Source organism: Haemaphysalis longicornis, unplaced genomic scaffold (genome assembly GCF_048455015.1).
Source record: "Haemaphysalis longicornis isolate Haplotype H1 unplaced genomic scaffold, Haemaphysalis longicornis Haplotype H1 scaffold_47, whole genome shotgun sequence".
Classification (NCBI taxonomy): domain Eukaryota; kingdom Metazoa; phylum Arthropoda; class Arachnida; order Ixodida; family Ixodidae; genus Haemaphysalis; species Haemaphysalis longicornis.
The window spans coordinates 1,444,209-1,458,497 of record NW_027526379.1 but is presented as its reverse complement, the minus strand read 5'-3'; the positions used below and the strand labels follow the sequence as shown (position 1 = coordinate 1,458,497).

At 44.7% G+C, this 14,289-nt stretch overlaps 1 protein-coding gene across 2 annotated transcripts; it reads right to left on the bottom strand.

Moving 5' to 3' along the window:
- Positions 1 to 383: 383 nt before the first annotated feature.
- On the bottom strand, positions 384 to 13,865 carry LOC144137696 (8.6 kDa transglutaminase substrate-like). Of its 2 annotated transcripts, none has more exons than XM_077669639.1 (4): positions 13,786 to 13,865; positions 8,341 to 8,398; positions 4,277 to 4,400; positions 384 to 558 (listed from the first exon to the last, which is right to left on the bottom strand). In XM_077669639.1, exons 2-4 carry the CDS (start codon positions 8,388 to 8,390, stop codon positions 430 to 432), a joined length of 303 nt encoding a protein of 100 aa, XP_077525765.1. In that variant the 5' UTR covers positions 8,391 to 8,398; positions 13,786 to 13,865; the 3' UTR covers positions 384 to 429. The 2 variants fall into 2 exon arrangements, with proteins under 2 accessions (XP_077525765.1, XP_077525764.1); XM_077669638.1 differs by lacking the exon at positions 13,786 to 13,865 and adding an exon at positions 10,976 to 11,069.
- Positions 13,866 to 14,289: the final 424 nt, after the last annotated feature.

Here is a 14,289-nt window from a genome sequence, read left to right as displayed (position 1 = left end):
CGTTTCAGCAGGGCGTTTCTGAAGAGTACTGAAGGCGACAGTACATAGACTAAAATACTTCAATAAAATATGACGCTTGAAAAAATGCCTTCTCGTGAATGCATGCGTGTGTACTATGTGTACTAGTCAAGCCACGTTCGAGAGAACTGAGTGCATACGAGACCGTTTAAGTATGTGTTCAAAAATTCTTGCTGCTGACTTAACGGCATTCTCTCCAACCTCTTCGCCGTTGCGGCGAAAGGTAGCGCTTATTTTTTACCGCAAAAAAAAAGAAATGCTTAGGTATGCACGCTTGCAAGCACGCAGTAGTGGTGGCCAACTGCAAGTTGGTTTGAATTCTTGGACATCTGTAAGAGTGACAGATACAGACAGGAAGCATCCCCTCGTGGGAAGAGGAAGTGGAGTGCACATTTATTTCCCGACTGGGATTCAGGCGGAAGTGGGTGGCTTGCACGTGCCCTTTCCGCCGTGGTGGAAGGTTCCGGGCTCGTTCAGCTCACAGACTTGGCCATCGGCGCAGCGATCCTGGTGAAGGGGCACACACTCCTGTCCGGCACACTGCGAGGGAATAAAAAGAGACGTCGACTGATCACTTCCCGAGTATTGCCGGTAGGCACCGCAGTACAGTATACAACCTGCTAAAGAAAGCTGGAAGATGTACGTTATGAGTTTTAAGTTCAGGAAATTGAAACTGCAAAGTGAAGAACCGCAGATAAAATTCGAGAAAAAAAGGAAGTATGATAGAAGATGACCCGACGAGAAGCAGCAGTTCACAAGCAATGATAACTACTTGGCGACATCGAGCCTTTCGGCTACTGACACATTTTAACCTGAAAGGGGCCGTGCTTGCGCCTAAGGCAACGACGCTGTATCATAAGTCGATTGACTGTCCAATGACCGTAACGCTTACTGGACTGATGATGCCACTTGTCCTGTCCTCAGAACCTTCCCTTCCTCCTACCCCACTACGGTCGTACATTGCGAGGCTGTAGTCTGCACAGATAATTTGCGAGCGGTGAACAAGTGAGGCTTTACACCGGCTCCACCAACAATTGTTGGGCAACCAGCTCAAGAAAGTCTCGCAAAAAAAAATCTACTGCGAAGCTGCTTGTTTTTTGTATTCGTACCACGACAATCTTTGACCAGGGCGTGCTGAGAAACCCCTTTGTCCGATCGCTTCATCTAGCTGATCCGCTGAAAACAGGCTCGGTAGTGGGCGCAGTAAATGTAATTGCATAGACACACGAATGTGCAACCGTGCCAGAAAGCACAGCTTGCTCGTGACGTGATAACAATTTGATGGCCGTAATTTTTTTATTTTTTTTTCATGTCTGCATTTTTGAGGTTTCCAGGTGAATCTTTCTCTTCAAATTTGTTATTACTCCAAGATTAGAACCAATAGAATAACGAAAATTGGTTCCAGTGTTATAAAGATTGCTTTGCCGTACAATGTCTTCGCCCCAGATAATAACTGATAACCCGATAAAATCATAGCTACTGTGCTCTAAAATTCTTACGCAGATTCATAAATCTGACGCAATTAACATTTCCCGTCGTTTTAGTGAGCAACTCTCGAGTGCCTATAAAAATTTACTTGTATCAATACTACGCCTTTAAGCATTGACTTCAATGAACAATTAAATAGCTTGTGTGACGGTCACTGGTAATTTGTGCAATCACCTGGGGTGTGAAACGCACTGATGTTTTTGTAACCACAACACCCCATATTCAACTTACCTTCCCTGTGTATTAAAAAAAACTACGCTCTTAGCTACAGAGCTAAAAGTGGTATCAGTTTCCGTAAGTTGGTTTTAGTTTGTCGGTGTGTTCATCTCGATAAAGATGCGTGAAAAGCTCGTCACGCACAATTTGATTGAAACGCCCCTTAACCAGAAAAATATTGTCCTCTTACACAGAAAAGCCAGTGCATCTTAGAAGAAAAGTTGCTATTTTCTCACAAAACGAAGAAATAAAATAAACGCCTAAAAGACGTTATGACAGAAGATTGGAGCGGAACGCAAGAAATTGTGGTTAGGTTCATGCAGACCGGACAGCAAACCTGTGAGAAATTCTGTTTTAAGCTAGTTAAAAGCTTGTTAAGCTTGGTAGTTTGACGAAGAGGAATGGAAACGAACGAATAGAGATACCCTCATGAAGAGACAGAGATAACTGATGCTCGTCTACATGGAGTTAGTGTTGTACTTGTGGTACTTGTAGAGCCTACTATCGAGGTAAAGATCAAGCGGCGCTTTCATTTGCCATTTTAGATGGTGCGGCCGCGTAAGCGGGTGTTGACACGGCATCGACGCCTCAAGTGCACAGTGAATACGATTGCACCGTCGATTCTTCGTGGTAGACTCCGCATGGAATTTTTCGCGCCAACTGGAACGTTGTAGAATTTAGCCAGTTCAATTTTAAGGACACCTGACTGGAATGAACGGAAGCCTTGATGTAATCGGACGCTCTTTTGCAATGTTCAGTGTAGGCATGTCTGCTAAGATGGGACACATATCCTCTTCTTGGATATATCCTCGTTTTGGATAGCACAGGCGATTTCCTGTTGGCGCAGAAGCCACGAACGCCGTACGCACTACAGTTTATCCCGTTTTAGTAGACAGCAACCTCTGAGAATAACAGGCTTCCGGGTTGTTCTTGAACCAGAGTCGACTACTCACCGAGCAACGTTATACCTTGTTTACAAATAAAAATTTCTTCTTCAAGTCTGAATTCGCATTTCGTCTGAGTTCTTCGTAACTTGGTCGATCGGCTCTGTTGGTTATTTCGGGCCGTTGTTTGGTATGTAGTTCGTGTGGAGTGCAGGGAGGATCGCTTATAAACTGTTCTGCTGCTGAGCCAGCTCGCATCTCAATGGCTAACCTCCGGTTTGAGAGCATGGTTTCATACACAGCCCAAGAAATAACGCCCTCTCACGGCCACGGGCATACACGGAACTTTAAAATGGAAAGGCGCATTTATTGCGTGTTCTGATTTGCCGAAAACAATGTTACGTTCCACTGTGCACGCGCTCACAACTACCACTCTAACACGCCATAGTGAAAAACCACCTAAACGAAAAGGTTCAAAGAATTAGGTCAGACTGGGTGGGGAGTATTTTAGTTTCGCAGGTGCACGGGTTGGAACAAATAGGAAAAATTGGTGGCTTCAGCGGAATGTTCTCAAAACTAAAAAAACAAAAAAACAATTAGCACCAGTTCATTTTCACGGTTTGAGGACAGGCGCCACAGGGATGTTCACACGGAGCTGGGGGTTGGTCCCGAACACAAGTTCTGATAGATTTATTTTTGACTGCAATATATTTTGAGAGGGCTACAAATTTTCGTTCAGAATTCCTTATTTACCGGACAATGCTTTCTTCGCGAAAGAGGCACGGGTTTCATCAACAGCCCTTCTATGCCTTCCTTTTTTCTTGGGCATGCGCCTGTGCAGAAAGGGGATTGCTTAGCGCCAGTAGCCACTTCGACTCACATTGCTAGCTTATTCATTTCTGAGAATTATTCAGGGCCGCTATGCGATTGCGCTGAAGTAAAGCTCCATTTGGTTCCTATTGAGACGTGGTAGCATCGCATAGGTCATAGTGCCTCTTCGCCTCAACTTGAACATTCAGCATGAGTTCATGATGTTTGTCTACGCGTTAGGTCTGTTACGTGCTCACCATTAGGGTTCCGCCAATTCCCCGTCAGCAGTAAGTGTGATACATCGCCTTCTCTGAGAGCACGAGGACGCGGGTTCGATTCCCGGCCGCAGCGGCCGCTTTTCTGATGGAGGCTGGATGCAAGAACGCCGGTGTGTTCGAGATTTCAGCGCACGTTAAAGATCTCCAGGAGGTCAAAGTTATTCCGGAGCCCTCCAGTACGCCGCGCCTCATCATCTGCGGAGCGTCGGCGCGTTAAACCCCACAATCAATCAACCATCGCCTTTTCGGACGCGGAATCCGCACTGCACCTACAATATGTATATACTCCGTAGTAGTTACCGGAAATCGTGTGTTCGCCCAAACAAACAAAAATCGTTGCATTTAAAGGTTTGTCTATAGACGAATGTTCTCGGCTTGCATGAAGACGCAATTTGTGGCTTCGCCAGTTTCGCGGCGCCTGCCAATGAATGAGCTAAGGTACAGCTTGTACGAATCGCATCTTGCCGTATATATTTTTTTCCGAATGGTCCAAGAGAGCCGCCAAGGAATTCCCGGCAATACTATCTCAGACGTGAATATAAGCGTTTGATAGGGCTATCGGCGTAACACAGTTCCTCGTACCTTGTTGCAAAAGTCGCAGCATCCACAGGCGTCCTTGTGACTTCCACATGGGCAGGTTGGCTTTGCGCATTTAACGGTCGCGCAGTCCACAGCGCGGCAGTTTGGAGGACTTGTGGCTGACACGCTGCGGAATCGAGAAGGAAGATGAAACGTCTCTTTTTAGACAGCCAGTAAGACGGAAAAATAAAGCACGAGTAGTACATACGTGTATGCAAGCGTACAAAACTCAGGGTAAACATTGAGATAGTCGTCCTGCTATGTTGAAACACGGCTTCTTGTACCGGATGTGCATGCACGGGAATACATTAGGATCAGTGAACCCTTCATTGGGGACAGCGCTAAAAGAACAAAATGAGAGAGGATGCGGGGGAGGGGGGGGAACAGGCACTATCCTGGTGTACATGGTCCGTCGCTCATCGCTAAACGCTCATTCGCAGGCATGCAGTCCTTCTCAGGCAGCTTCAAACAGTATCATACCCCACTACACACGTGTTGCCTACCATGTATCCTGCGGAATATAACGACGCTTGTCCCTTTTCTTCAGTAGAGCGAGCCTCATTTCACCACATGATTTGGTCATGGCCAGACATACCGGCATTACCTACAGGAACTCATGCCACCCTTCATAAAGTATCATTTTTCAATGAGTGGGAGGTAGGCAATCTTTCGCTCACCGAGCCCCCCTCGTGCAAGAGGTCCCCGACAAATTGGCTGAAAAGACCGAGCGCCCAAAATATTGGAAGCCCCGCTGTCCAGATGACTTAATGAATCACTTAGTGGTGCAACCACCATAATTTTTGGGCAAAATATACTACTACTACTACTTCAGGGAGGATGCAACATAGTTACCAGAAACAAATTGAAGATGACTTCAGGTCGATGGGAAGTCGAAAAGTTGCAGGCGGGTTTCTAGCAAAGATTTGCTTCGTTACCACTTGTCGCCCGTGATAGAATAAAGATTATAAATGACTACCTGATAACGCTGGAAACAAAACCCACAGCAATAAACACGGAACTCTGTATCTGCGCAAAACATAAAACTATTAAAATTTACACATTGTCGCGTAAGCTGAGTAACTATGGGAAAAGCCGAAAACTCGACCCACACTTGAGTAATTGAGAATACTCATGGCAGCAATCAGAAACGAGCACTGACCACAGAGGTTTATAAGAGCTAGGACTGGTCAGTCTATGCTGGTGTGCATTATTCATAAGGAAAATACAGGCGGAGAGGGTCGCCTTATTTTTGGTTTAAGATGGGACGCGGGAGACGTGCGAACACAAGTGGGAAGCTACTAATCAGTGCGAGTTTGTCACTAATTTGAAACACACATATAGTGGAGAAGTACATATCTTTCTTTTTACGTTATGTCCACTTGGGCCCAGTCCATTTCATAGTGAGTCGCTTCAGCATGATCTGCCAGAACATTCGATAATACGTCCTCCTTTTTCCCGTTTCGCATGCGCTGCTTGAATCCGTGGTGGATATTGTCGTACTCGCCGACGTAGCTTCGAACTTGGTTTGCGCAGGGGATCGTGTTACTTGCACGAGCTATGAGCGCCTACATTAAGAACACTGCTTCCGTACGGAAGCCGAAACGTGTTGTCTTTTGTAAAAGTTTCAGACTTGTGTGAACTTTTGTTTTCGGCAAATCTAAAACAAGCGACGTTCGGTCTTAAGGAATGTAAGAGATGTGTGTGACGGTGTTATCACAAGTGAATGTTTAAGGATGGAAAACGCACGCTATTCTTTGAAATTAGGTGTAAACAATAGCACGGACAACCAAGCTGTAACCAAACACTTGTACTTGGTGGCTCACACTATAGTTTATGAAGTACAGTTTCATAAAAACCAAGCTAGCAAGTCTAGCAAGTAGAACAAGGACATAGTGAATTTCCCGTTCCAGCTGCAAGAAAAGGCGGAAGAAAAAAATCACGTATAGATTTCTGGTCTAGCTGGTGTAGCGATCCTAAAAAAATATTAGCAGTTGCTTAGCTCAGCTATTCCATGATATGCGTAGCGTGAGCTAAGGTTCAACTGGTTATTCTTAGCTTTCCTGGTTGTCTAGGATTAGCTTAATTATCGTGCTTACGGCTGCTTCAAAGACACACACACGGTATCCACATTATGTGACACATGTGTATGTATCAAGCGGCTCCAGCGCAGCGCCACCAATCTCCCCAGAGCTAAGCTGGTTCCACAGGCACACGCCGCTGTTGCTCCGGCGCACGAGCCATCGGTTCCACACCCGGCCACCCCTGTCATGATGTCAAGTGGACCGGGCCACCACGTGCGGAACGGAGGTCGGCGAAGACGCTGGGCGCGTGGGCTGTGTAAGATACGCCGGGCAGCCAGCAACGTTCTGTGCGCCGCGTGACGTCCATGCTCCGCGCGCATGCGCAGCACGGCTCTCCAGGAGCCACGCGAAACTGCTCAACCTCGGCCAGTGTAGCTCACGCTACATAACTGATTGGGATAAGCGCAGGCTCTTGGAGAGCCAAAACACAAGGACAAGAAAACGACAACTGTTAGCTGACCCTCCTTTTCTACTCAGGACTCTGTACATTTGCGCTTGCGTGAGTCGTCTCTTCTAGCCAAGCTTTTCTATCCACCGAGCGCAGATTGCTTTGGAAATGCAGAGGTGCTGCAGCTGGAAGAAATTTGTAAACCATTTTTATGTTTTAAAGCACACCATGTCAAAGAGCTTAACAGTTACAGTCGCAAAACCATTAACTTTATTTCCTTAAAGTATCTTTAACATGCTGTGGTATCTCAATAGCATAGGCAATTCTATACGTTTACTTCGCCAGGAGATAGATTTGCAGCAACCAGAAATGTAATCAGAGATCTTGCTCAGGAACGTTAGCTCGTGCTTGCTGCCCTACAAAAGCTGATTACCAGTAAAGCATTTTAGCGCACGACGTGGCGGTGTTACTGAAATTAGTTAGAATAGACCTGGAAACTACATTTTTTGGGAGCGCGGAGAGCGGTTATCAGTAAGGTGCACGCATACATGTAGGCACAAGATTTTATTTTGGCCCTACTAAGACAGCAAATGCCTAATAATGATAATTAACCAACTACAAATATAACTTCAGGTGATGAGACGAAAAACCGGCAGGACCAGTTCATTATCTGAACACCGTGTGACTTTGGAGGTAATCTCGTTCTAATAGCCCCCACACACGGACAGTCGTTTCGACTTGCCGTTTCTTGGTCGTCTTGTGCGCGCACTGCATTGCGCCTACGCCATACATTCGCAGAGACTCAAGTTTCCGATGCGAAAGGTGACATGACTTTGCTTTGACGATAAACTTGGTCTTTCTAAGCTGGCTTACCCACATTGCGTTTTCCGCACGAACGGACGGTGTAAAATCTGGAGCCCTAGTCGTAGAAGCTTCGCTTAAAAAATTGCCTAGTGACTAAGCTATTAGATAGACTAGGTGATGGAAATACTTTTACTTGTTCATCAAGCTGAGAGCAGGGTTAACGGCATGTAGTAAAGTCTGCCCACGTTTTCGAAAACAAAAGTAGATATCGATCCCGCACAGAAATCTTTGTCACAAAATTCAGCGTAAAGACAATGGGAGCTGTGATTGACCGGCGGTTCGGAGGATAGCAATCTCTGCAAAAAGCTGAGGGTAATTGTTCTTTTAACACAGCTACCTGTTAAAAAAAGGACCAACTTTGCAAAAATCTGAGTGTAACTGTTGTTTTAACAGGGCTGCCATTTGAAAAATGGACTGCACGGACGTTCACCGTAGAAAAAAATACATCGTTGCCGGAACAAGTCCTCGAAATAAACTGCTTTAACAAAATGAGGCTCACATCTCCACCGCCAATCCCCGCGTGCCTACTAGGCATTTTAGGGCGCTTCACATTCAGACACTTCAATCGACGCAACATACTTTCGTTTCCTGGTCCAGCAAAGAATAAAGAGGATATTTCGAGACAAAAAGTGAAATGTGGCTCAGGATGGGAACCTAGTGCCACGGAAACAGCAGGGCATGAGCGGGTTAGGACAGGAATTAGCAACCGTGGACATCAGTTCGGGCGCACTTACCATACAGCTGCCACCAAGACGACAAGGAGGAGGATAACGGCGGCCTTCATTGTGATTCCTGCGTGCAGGGAGGGGACACAACGGAGAGAGGGAGAGAGAGAGGAGGAAGGTCGTTAGGCGATGCCGCGTACGAAAGGCTGGCGCGGAAAGCGCGCGTGGCTCCGTTTGCGACGTGTTCTGAATACATTGCGAGCCGCGGACACCTCCCCGTGACCGCTGATTCCTTTTGTGTTTCCTTCATCCCCAAATAAATACTCTCAGTTGAATTGCTACTCAAGTTGCTTCGCTTCTTCTGAAACCTGGCGTAACTTGTTGCGTCTTGTGCCCAGATGGGAAGGCTTCCCCGTAGGCGGGCAATTTTTCTAACCTGTGGAAGTTAAGATTAAGGGTGCCCTAAGCGCTGCTTACCAAAACGTTGGCTTGCAACACAGGCATAGCAATCCTAAGTCATGGCCTTTCTTTCCAGGAAGTTGGTTTTCAAGGCGTTCTTCCCTTTTCTTCTGTCTCGCACTGGCTTCCTATTGGTTAAGGACCCTTACCATAAACACCTGTGAGCTGTGTAGAAAGACAGACGGTCGTTCGGAGAAGCTGGGTTAGAGAGTGGGTACCATATTAAAAACTCATAAACTTTTAGGCAATAACGGTTCTCCTTTTTGATTGCGAGGAAAAATTTGGCATTTATCACGCAAGTAGCGAAATTACAAGTTTAGTGGGTACAAAAGACTTGGTACCAAAACACGAATAAAAATAAGAAGTCCATTATTCTCCTTGGATATTTGTGATTTTCAAGAACGATTGATACGCGCTACGCTTTCCACTGATGTCACGCGCAGTAAAAGTCTGCTATTTTTTGTTGTATTCAAATGCAATCCGGCCTTGGCTTCCTAAATTTTCAAGCGCACCACGCATCGTATGAAACACCCTCGCATCGTATAAAATATGCCCCTGTTCAACAACACAGCCACTAAGGCTGTGTTGTTGAACAGGGGCACATTTTAGGGCTCGTATTAAAATACCACATCCGGAGGTGCGGACAGGACTCTTGGAAAGAGAGTGTTACAAAAGGCTAGAAATACTCTACGGTAAAACTTCGTTCTTTCTTGCCTTAAAATCTACCAGTTGGTTTGGAGATAAGGCTCAGATAGGTTTCGTAAAGATAAAACTACACCAGTCTTCTATAAAGTAGTTTAAAGCTGTAATATGACGTCTGTCTCGAACAAACCGTGCCACGTTTTGGAATTTGATACGCGTCCGATTCCGAATGGCTTTGAAATTTTCCTACTAGTTTTGCAACCCTATCCGGTGCAGCAATGTTGCCAGCACAAAACCGCCGAATACTATGACGTGCAATAGTTTGGGCCTGCAATGTCACTGACGTTGAAACGGAGGGATTTATAAACGGCGTAATTTCATCTTCTTTTTTGGAGCCAATCCACGTCATACCCTCCGCCAAAATGTGCTGCCGGTGGGATTGGTTTGCACACGTGTTATAATCGAGCATCTAATACATGGAGGAGAAATAAAGGGACCTTCGTTTCTGCTGACGTGTTTGTACCAATGAAAGTAATCAGTCATTTGTAGCCTAAGACATGTACATTTTTAGAGACCTCAGTAAGCATTATAGTTTAGTTAATCAAATGGACCTGTGATTAGACGCTAAATTTGTTGCTCCCACTGGTTGCTCTCGGTAAATCAAAAAGGTATCGTCCCAACAGACGTATAAAGCCTACAGGCATTGGACTGTAGTTCCGCTTCAACGTTGTATGCCGTTAAGCTTATTCGTCCGTCCGCTAGGCGCTGTTATGCACGTAATACGCTTTTCTTACTACACAGGTCCGGACACTCCTGACGCATGCGTTGTGTTCATTCGTATATTTTGAAGGGCGAATAGCAACAAAACAAACTTGTCTACAAGTTCATTCAATGAATTCTGTTTCCGCTACTAGATAAATACATCATCCAAAATTGGTCGTTACATTCTGTTGACGCCTCTAATCGTACAGCATCGACGAGAACAAAATGATAGTTTTAGTGCATTTTGCGAGCATTCGAGATAAAACTACATTATATTAATCACTGCCGGCCTCTTGCCGTTCATTTTCTCTTTTTGGCGGTGTGCAGCATATCGATGTCGAAATAAACATGAGCAGCTCTAGAGTTCAAATGGAGAACAGACATGACCGAGCAGGTCTGATTATTTTCTCTAACTTGCCGTCCATCTTGTTATGGCGGTTGTTTCTTGTAGCCCTAAAAGCGGTTCTGGTTGAGGTCCACGGCTTCTTCATGAGCTCTTTGATTTTTGTTACGTGTTGTCCTCTGCATAAAGTGCGAGGATAAATAGCTCGGCCCTGTATTATTCGGCAGAAAAAAGTAGAAAGCGCAAAGAGTCACAAATGAAGCGGAACGCTAAACTCATCAGTACTAAATTTGACTTCGTTCTTGTCTATCGAGCAACCAATTTAAAGCTTTTTGGAAAAATTTCGCCACGCCAATATTTTTGAAATAAGATTGACAGTCTTTGGCGATCAGTACGCGTTTGCAGCTGACAAAGCAGGAAGGATAATTTCAGTGAAAGGACTGACCAACAACAGCGCCTTTCTCTGGGTACTGTGGCACCTGTAAGATGTGGGCTTACCTTGAAAGCAACAGAGAAGAGGTGACGCGACTTCAGCGCATACTGTGCCGAGACAGGAGAAACCGGTCGGACTCTTATAGCGACGCCATAAAAACTAAACGAAAGTGAGACGGCGCGTGGGCTGCTAACTCCTTTCCCCGTTGGAAGAAACCTGAAGTGCCTTTAACCTTGAGCAACGGTGTAAACACAGACGTTCCTCGTCGTGATTACAGCGACTTTCACATCCGTGTTTTTTTTTTCTGTTCAAATCTCTTAATTTTTATGCATCGCCTAATACAGGTTCCAAATTTGAAGTTGTGAATATACACTGTAAATTTCTCGTTCTACCAAAATGTGAACACGAAGAGTTATGAAGCAAGCTAATTTCTTCATGATCCCCTTTTGAAAAAAAAAATAACCCGTACCACACCAGGCGTAAGCCAGTCATAGGCTCCTAGTTACAACGCAGTAGTTAGCGTTATACTGTTGTTCGGAAACGGCTGAGTGTAATTTTAGTATTCAGCTTTTCTTGGCCGGGTGGGCTCGGTAAAATAATTTGTGGGGATTTTTATTGTAGTTACTTCATCAGATACCTATGTTAAGTGGCATTTTCCCGTGATGCCACCCGGTTTTGAACAAAAAAAAAAGCATAACTGGAAGTGTGATCGTAATTTGCATAATGATTGCTCGAGTGCGTACTTGGCGAGCGCATCTGATGTGAATCTAAAGCTTCAGCTGAAAGTCTCACGTCCCTGCTGCCGCACAGGTTTCTTGCTGGACATTCCGCGTTGTTTACGACATTTACTCGGTCCTCTCTGCCTTTTCGCGTTCATTGGAATATTGCTATGATTAAAGGGCTATTCGATGCCTCAGAGTAGTGGATATTCTGGTCGCGTGAAAAAATCCCGGTTATTGCACATATTTATCAGCGTGATGTAAAACAGCAAGGAAAACAGCATTGACTGGTCCGCGTTTCGGTTGAATTTCAAAACATCGCCATAAGAAGAGGACTAGCAGCATGGACGCAACTTACAAATTATGGGGACACACACACAAAAATCGTTAGTGCTTAGTTGAAGGAACAGATAGTGCTGCAGTGGGTTTATAAAGGGCAAAAAGCCTTTTTATTTATTTATTGGTAAGTTTACCAGGCATGTAACCACGTATTGTTTTATGAGCAGGAGGTATGTAATACGGGGCGATAAACTTGCTGGGCTGGAGTTTTTAAACGTAAATAATGTATGACTGACATGATGAACACAAACAATGTACCATAAGTTTTTGTCTGATTGTGTCTTGCACATATTGGCCAGTGGTCCATGAGAAAAAAAACTTGAGAACGTTCGAACACCATAGCAAGCAATATAAACACGAACGCGAGCAAGGAGGCAGACGTTTGGAACCCCCGGATAGGGTGCTTTGAGAAATTCCTTTGCCGGGAAGTATAAACAGACGTTTTACGGATGTGCGGTCTGCAGAAAGGCAACACAAGAAATCGAAACAACATGCGTGAATAGGATAGCATTATTCGAAATCCTTTGGAAGAAAACTGCCGACGTTCTGAAGCTACACGATTTAAATGTAATACACAGAACGCTAAGTACAGATACACTTCGGATAACAAAGGGAGGCTGGAATGCCGTTGGTTGTACATTTGAGAGGAGATTGTAACGTAGTGTAGCTAGCATCTGTTACGAACAAAATATGAATTTCCCCTCTGGTTAGTAGCAGCTGAAATAATACAAGGGCAGTACCATGCAGATGTGGTTCTTGATGCGGTTAGACGACACATGCTATCTGCCGGTTCGAAAAGGATAGCAAAACAGATAATATGGAAATCATTTGTTACAATGACCGATAAAGCCTAGTGATATTCAGAATTTGCAAATTCAATTTCAGTGCAGATTTAGGGTTCAAGTTTCTTTGTAGGTATTTGGGCGTTTTCTATACGCTGCATTGGTATTTAGTGCTCACGCCATCTTACAAAGGCAACAGTATTCCTTAATGTCAAGTATTTTTCCTTCTCTATAAAGTAACATTGAACTTTATGCGAGTAAATAAAATAGCAAACTGGGGTGAGTAGGTTATGAGCGAATTAGTATCTGACAACATACTTGCTCCATCAGGTGTATTGGCAGTTTGTTTTCGCTTGTTTATCGCTTTCTGTAACGGCCAATGTTAAATTAACGTACACGAGATCATTGAACATTTCTTGCGCCAATTAGCTGCATAAACACACAGTGAGAACACGACATACTACCCCATTCATTCAATTTTATTTCTGTTTGTCTCTGACAGCAACATTGGTAGGTTAAATGTTGAATTATTTTAGCACATCCAGCCATACGTCTATTCTTAAATCCAGCAAGGAAGGCCAAGCGGGGTCGCTTTTTTGCCTTTTCAGGTTGTCGTGTAATACTAGCTTCACCTTCTGCTAGCACCGAAAATAGTTCTGATTAAGCAACAGCACGGCTAAGCTGACGCAAGCATTTTAATTAGAAAATTTACATTTTAATAGGGTTCGAGGCAAATCTGGGCTTTGAAGTTTTCGGGTGAAGGGTGGGGAGCGAAGGAATCGAAATATTGGGAATGCATGTATAAGGCTACACAAAACCGCATGGGAGCTGACTTCCTTGCAACTTTCAAGGCTTCCAGTTTAATCGTTTCAGCAATCTGTGCTAACACGAGGCGTTGAAAGTAAACCTGTAATGCATAGTAAACAAACGTGTGTTCGGTGCTAGTACGGCTGCCAGCCTGACTTAAGTTGTAGAACCAAATACGACGAATACCTTCCTGGTACCTAGCGTGGCATCTATAAGATGTAGGCTTACCTTGAAAGCGACCGAGAAGGAGCAGTGTTGCGTCAATGTATACTGTGAGGAGACCGGCGAAGCCGGTTGGACTTTTATAGCGACGCAGTGAAACCTGAGCGAAAGTGAAACGGCACGTGCGCTGCAAACCCCTCTCCACGCGGGATTGAACTGGAAATGTCGTTAACCTTGACGAACGCTCCAAGCGAGTCAATGCTAGTCGCCCTGAAGTTTCTATCCCGTGGCTTCTTCCATCAGAGTTTTGTTCTTTCGAACCCTCTAAACTTTTACCGCTTCCCCACTGCAGCCACGAGTTTTCATTGACAACCACAACTTTTTAACTGTTTTTCACGGTTTCACAGCGATATATGGCCATGAAGTGAGAATAAAAATTAGAGGACACCTATACACTTCTTATGAAAAATAGGAAATCATTAAAGTCGAATTTAGCACGGATGAGTGATTTTACCAGTACTAGGGTGTGACTAACATTTTATTGTTTTGATGTAGTCTGTGCTTCCGTTT